The sequence below is a fragment of the Sinocyclocheilus rhinocerous genome, unplaced genomic scaffold, assembly GCF_001515625.1.
Source record: "Sinocyclocheilus rhinocerous isolate Xijiao unplaced genomic scaffold, SAMN03320098_v1.1 scaffold206, whole genome shotgun sequence".
NCBI lineage: Eukaryota > Metazoa > Chordata > Actinopteri > Cypriniformes > Cyprinidae > Sinocyclocheilus > Sinocyclocheilus rhinocerous.
In genome coordinates, this window is record NW_015647488.1 from 397,618 (window position 1) to 404,336 (window position 6,719).

The following is a 6,719-nucleotide window of genomic DNA, read 5'->3' on the forward strand; positions in this document are numbered from 1 at the left end:
GACATTGTTGGAAAAGAGGATATGTGGTATAAGAAACAGTATTGTCACAAGTGCAGCTTGTGCACTGCCAGCAATTCATTAAGCTGTCTGGCACTAATTATCATCTTGAGCTAGTAACACAGACAAGATGTATAGGCTGGATATGACTTTTCACTCACAACAATAATAAAATAATGTGTAGTTCAATACAACATATGTAAATCAAAATTTTTTAGGTATGCTGTTGTGTGTGAGATAAAAACAAAGCAAGATCTTAGCTAACGTTTCACTTTTCTCAGATCTCATGCACAATGATCTGCAAGCATTTTGCATTGTAAAAATATTATTATGATTATTTTATTATGGGACAAAATATGCACCCTGGAATTAATTTTCTTGGGAGGTTTCGTTTTTTTACCTTCATGTGACAATTTTTTCAACCAAAAACTCTGAAAAAACGAATTCCTATGTATGTATGTATTAGTTAATTTCTGACACTGGTATAATGCAAAATTAATTTTCATGTTTAATTCTTGCATATGTCATACGTTGTTGAGCTGATATAGAGTATATCATCTTAAAAGTGTCTCCCACTCTGAAACTGCGAAGTCTATAAAACATTTCTCTCATTCATCATCTGAATTTATCCCTAGACACCCCAAACCTCAAATGAACTTCTGTAGCAGATCCTGTCACTTTAAGCGGTGGGCGTGGCCAGCGCACTACGACCCGCCTTATATGCAAATCCTCCCACCACTTTGGCTGGGTACTCGTTTCAGGTGTCCATAGTGAGCGCGAGCCGCGGTTTGAGAAGGGAGCACACAGGCGCTATAAAGGGCGCAGAGAGAAGCGAAGTTCTCATGAAGAAGCCGACTGCAAATTAGCCAACATCCTCGCAACTCAACTTATAAACAACAGCCGGATAATACAAAACCACACTCGAGAAACCCAACACAAGACAGGATTATTCAACACACAGCTGATGACGCTTTCTGAGCTTTGTTGACATGAAAGCTTTTTGTGCAAAACATTTAGCTGGGGCTCACCGGTGAACCGCTATACCTTATTTTCGCGTCTCAAATGACAGGCAACATACTCACTCCCGGATCTGTATTACGGTAAGTGTTTAAGCAAGGAACGCCTAATTTATTTGGTTCGTCTTAATCGATTTTGGGGGAGAAAGTAAGGCATTTTACAACGAATAGAGCGATTCTTTAAGACAGTATACACTCGTAGTAGTATATCCTATGCACTTACATGAAGCATTACATTTGTTGTGTTATGTAATAGAAGTATGTTGCGAAACTTCAAGTTTTATGCAGTGGAACTGCATACAGACCAAATACTCTATATAGTATCGCGTTATCTGTTAAGACGTTTATATATAATAACATGTCATAATAATACATTTGCATGCATATTTTAATTAATTCATAATTTCTATATTTAGTATATTTTAATATTAAGATTTTAATAAATAAATAAATAGTTTTCAGATCTTGATCTCTGAGGAAGCCACCAATGGCAGGAATCAGTGCAAACGCATCGCGAAATAAGAAGTGGGAGATGGAGGAATACGACCAATATCAGCACTATTTCTACGACGACCTCAACTTGGACGAGGACTTCTTTTTCAAATCGACCGCACCAAGTGAGGACATTTGGAAGAAATTCGAGCTCGTGCCAACCCCGCCCCTGTCGCCTGTCAGGATACTGGAAGGTACCGGTCCATCTCCAGGGGACAGACTAGAGTGGGTGTCCCAGTTCATAGGGCAGGACGACGAGCAGGAGGGACAGTGCAAACTGAATACGGAGGAGACTCTGGAGAACTTGAGCTCCATCATTATTCAGGACTGTATGTGGAGCAGTTTCTCCGCCAGCCAGCAGCTGGAGAAAGTTGTCAGCGAGCGCTTGTCCTGCTCTGCGCAGTCGAAACTCTCCAGCAAGGCGCAGTGCGTCCCTGCGGGCGCGCCTGCTCTCAACAGCTTGGCGACAGATTGCGTGGATCCAGCAGCTGTCCTTACCTTCCCCCTGAGCAGCAGCTGCAAGAAACAGGTGTCGTCCGGGTCAGAATCTCGCACAGACTCCTCTGGTAAGCAGGAGACCATTTTTTTTAACGCGACAGACCAATAAGTCTCACTTATTTGCTTAACAGTGTAAATTTGCAGTTGTGTTGACACCTCCTTTCGACACCTGACGGATCTCAATGTCTATGATCATGCACTGCAGTAGTTACCATTCATTTGTGCATTAAGTAGAACTAAGCCAAAACCTGACATACTTGAACAGAAAAGTTGCATTGGTGCCATGGGATTTAGGTTGGCATTTCATTTCGATTAATTCTTAATATGTGTGGAATGTAATAGTTTGCTGAGCTTCCACATTCCTCAAGTGGAACAAAAGGAGAAATTGTTTTATTTGTGGGTGGTGCCAGCAGCAGAAACCCATAATAAGGATGCTTGAATCCTAAAGTGACACTCAAGGGCCACTACCTGAAGTTGCCACCTTTTTTTGGCTTTTTAATTGTTCTATATTTTCACTTGAAGGGCACATGCAACGTGAAGGCTTACGTTTTACCCAAAATAAAAATTCTGTATCATTTGCTCATGTCATTCTATGGGCTGACATACAGCAGAATACCAAACATATGTTTCAGTTCTTTTTATCCATGCAATGATAATCAAAGGTGTCCAAAACGACACTGGATACCATTTACTTTCTTTGTATGGACCCGAAAAATATGTATTTATTTATTTATTTTCAACTTAAATATAACTTTTAATAGTGGATTTCTGATTTTGTGACAAATATTCCGCTTTGTGCTCAGTGATAGAAATAATTGCATAGTGAAATCAGAGTAGAGGGAACTCGGAACAGATGCTTCTCTTATCAAAATACACATCAGAGGTGACTCCAAGTTCATTATTGCAGTTCAAAGCCTAATTTACTTTCCTCTTTCTGAGAATATGGAACTGATAAAAACCTAAGATTCATATGGTAGTTTTGGAACCCATCTAATTAAAGATCTTACATTCTGAATGGAGTTTCTAACATGCTAGAATGGGTGAATGGAATGGTGTTGGACTTCGGTAGGAAGTGGCATTGCACACACAGTCAATCTACATTTCTTTCTGTTGCTCTTTCAGATGATGAAGAGATTGATGTAGTGACGGTGGAACATAAGCAGAACAAATCGCGCTTGGTGAACGCCCGTAAACCAGTGACCATCACAGTTCGTGCAGACCCCTATGACCCTTGCATGAAGCTTTTCCACATCTCCATTCACCAGCAACAGCACAACTACGCTGCCCGCACTCCCGACAGTTATCCTGAAGAGGAGCCACCTCGCAAAAAGATCAGGCAAGAAACCTTACAGCCACAATTGGGCTCCACACCCCAAACCCCAGAAAGAAAAAGCCCCTTGCCTTCCCCCTCAGTCCCCACCCCATCTCAGACTGTCTCCGCTTCTCCAACACACACATCCTACCACCTCAAATCCCAACCATCCAGCCCTCAGAGTTCGGACTGTGAGGACACGGACAAGCGTAAGACACACAACTTCTTGGAGCGGAAAAGACGCAATGACCTACGCTCCCGATTTCTGGCCCTACGGGATGAGATCCCAGGCCTGGTTGACTGTCCAAAGACACCCAAAGTTGTGATCTTGACCAAGGCCACAGAATATCTGCGTACGCTGCATGTCAGCGACAAACAGAAGGCCCAGGTGAAGAAGCAGCTGAAAAACAGACGACAGCAGTTACTACGGAGACTAGCTGAACTAAAACGTGCATAAACCTTCATAGTCCTGCCATATTTTCAATAGGAACTGTGTAAAACTGAGTGCTTTCTCCAAAAGTGGGATATTTAATGGAATGGACTCTATATTTTGAGATTGGTTCTTCAGTTTTTGTTCTTTGCACATTTGCCTTCGCAATGGGGGAGACGAACTTGTGGAAGCTGTGGAACTGGTTCAAACATTTTCCAAAGAGGGTCATTATTTCTGATTTTCATTTGAAATTTAAAGATTTAAACCATGAGTGTGTGCTATCTTAAATTCTTTTGCGAAAGCTGAAGTATTTGGGCGGGGAAGTATTATTTAATTAAATTAGCATGCCAAATTAGGCATTATTTGAAATGTAGCAATCTATATGCATGTGTAATTGATCTTCTAAACCATCAAGCCCTTTTTTGTGGGGGAATCTTGAATTTATCTTGGTAAATATATTTAAGGGTCTTTGATCAAAGTAACTTCTCCGTTAATGGTGCTTTATCTAAATTAACCCTAAATTTAAGGAGAGCTGTGTGCCGCCATTGCCGCATGATGACAGAGTAAGTTTAACAGACAGGAAGTTGCATCACTGTTGCTTTGTTACATTGTGTTCCACTGTTTGTTTGTTTTTTTTCTTTTCAGTTATTGTATATTATTGTTATCTTGAACATTCAGGACAGTGTCCAGCACAGCCTTGCAGTGTATATAAACTGTGGCATATTCTTCGGACATATGTATATAATAGTAGGGTTGTACAGGACATTGTGTAAAAATACATACTTTGTGTTTTGAATATGAAAATCAGCACTGTTAATAGACTTTATTTTCTATTGTTCTGTCATTTGTCCTAAAACTTGGTTGGCCCACCTGCCTTCCCTAGAGATCTCAAAGTTTCTATTTTTGTTAAGAAAAGTTTTAAAAAATGTCAAAAAGTTAAATAAAACAAAACTATCAACATTTCATTTTCATCACTAGCCACTTTATGCTGTTTTCACTGCCTATTCCCTTGTGTTCTGACATTTCTTTGGCTTATCGCTGTTGTGGCAGAAAAAAATGCTGAAAGAATTTTGTACTAATATTTTCTTACAGAATTAATTGTATCATTGTTTGATTTCTGTTTAAATATTAAGTTGTACTGGTGGTATATGCTTATCTCCCAATATGACCGTGGTAATTTGAAGTTTATGCACATAAACATTTGTCATGCAATTATTTGTAAAAAATAAAGGCCATGTGCTCACAGCAATCACCACTGATTGATTGAGGTGACTTCTGTTTGTACATTCAGCTTTGCCAAAAGATCAATCAGAAATAAATACTATCAAATAGACAATACTTCACACCGGGGATGCATATGCCATCAGTAACCTGTTGTTGTTGTTTTTTCTTTCACTTTTGTCCCTTGTTGTCAGGTGTCATAACGGGAGGAGAATGGCAGCAGCATTGTCTAAGCACTTTGTGTTCTGTACCTCATAAGCCTATATACATAAACTCAAAATTGGGTAAACAATAAAATAAATTCAGTTCAAATCCTGTCAGCATGCTTGTCTTTCTTTGTTAATTAGCTTTTAACTCCACTTAAATGCTTTCAGATTTGGTTGCATACACCTGAAGCCATGAAAATTAAACGTTTTAACAGAATAAGACTTAAAGTGATAGTTCTCTCATAAATAATCTGTCATCATTTCAGTCTCATGTTGTTCCAAACATGCATGATTTAATTCTGTGGAACATAACAGGAGATGCCTCAGTCACATTGTATGAAAAAGATGCACTGAAAGTGCAGAGTGACTCATACAGGCTTAGAAAAACAACAGGGTTAGTAAATGATATGACATCTGGGTGAACTTTCCCTTTAAAATGATCTTAAAACAGATTTTTGACAGTTTTTAAATAATATCTTGATTAGTGGGGCAATGACTGGTTATAAAAAATGCACCATAATAATAATGCACATTTTACTATGTGTGGCGTAAGAGCTATCAACACCTGTATGAGAGTGTGTGAACTCGATTTGATCGTTTCATTAGCGAGAGCCACTTTTAGTTGACACGTCGTAGTGGCCTTTACCATGGCAACGATCATCTCTCTTTTCCTTGGCGCAGAACGCTCAGTTGCCATGGAGACAGAAGAGAGCTATTCATACCCGTGTTCTTCCGGAAGGTGCACAAGTCGACCTGCTAAAGTCAACAGTATTGTCAAAGCAGCCAACGTAAAGATTAAAAACTGTGCCAACTCATCAGATACAGTATGTGAGTGAAAACTGAAAGCTCTCATTATTGCATTTAAGGAAACGGATACAAGTTTCACCATATTACTAATAAATAGCACTCATTGCTGGGTAGATTAATTGCAAAATGTAGTCCATTACTGATTACAAATTACATGATAAAAATGGTAGTTATTAATGTAATCTATTTGATTATTCATTTTATGTAATATATTCCAAATACTTTCTGATTACGTTTAATTACTTTTGACCTAACTCGTTTATCCTGTAGATTTGAATGGGATTATTGTGTACCATATTGATATATAAAAAGAAATAGGGTAGGAAAAAAAAAAAAGAATGATTAGGGAGAATTAATAAATTATGAATAATTAATGCCATTGTGTGGATATGTAATTATGTAATCCATAAAAAGTAACTGTAATCTGATTATGAGTATTTTAAAATGTAATATAATCTAATTACAAATAAATGAATGAATGGATAAATAAAAGTAAATCAATAAATGTTGCTAAATTAATAAATGTACTTCATTTTTGGAATCACATATTACATAATCTGGTTTACATGTAATCAGTTACTACCCAGCACTGCTAACAATATGTTATTAGAGCTAACAGGATTCTGTATGGATGTATTAGTGATGAAAATCTGAACATTTTTCGACATATTTACTAGATTTGTTTCCTGTTTGGAACAAGCAGTGCCATTTTATTGTCCATATACAGGTGCATCTCAATA

At 38.2% G+C, this 6,719-nt stretch overlaps 1 protein-coding gene across 1 annotated transcript; it reads left to right on the forward strand.

Moving 5' to 3' along the window:
* Positions 1-754: 754 nt before the first annotated feature.
* myclb (MYCL proto-oncogene, bHLH transcription factor b) lies at positions 755-4,662 on the forward strand. The gene is made up of 3 exons (XM_016513717.1): positions 755-1,097; positions 1,476-2,071; positions 3,126-4,662. The coding sequence occupies exons 2-3, from the start codon at positions 1,501-1,503 to the stop codon at positions 3,770-3,772; spliced, it is 1,218 nt and encodes a 405-aa protein (XP_016369203.1). The 5' UTR covers positions 755-1,097; positions 1,476-1,500; the 3' UTR covers positions 3,773-4,662.
* Positions 4,663-6,719: the final 2,057 nt, after the last annotated feature.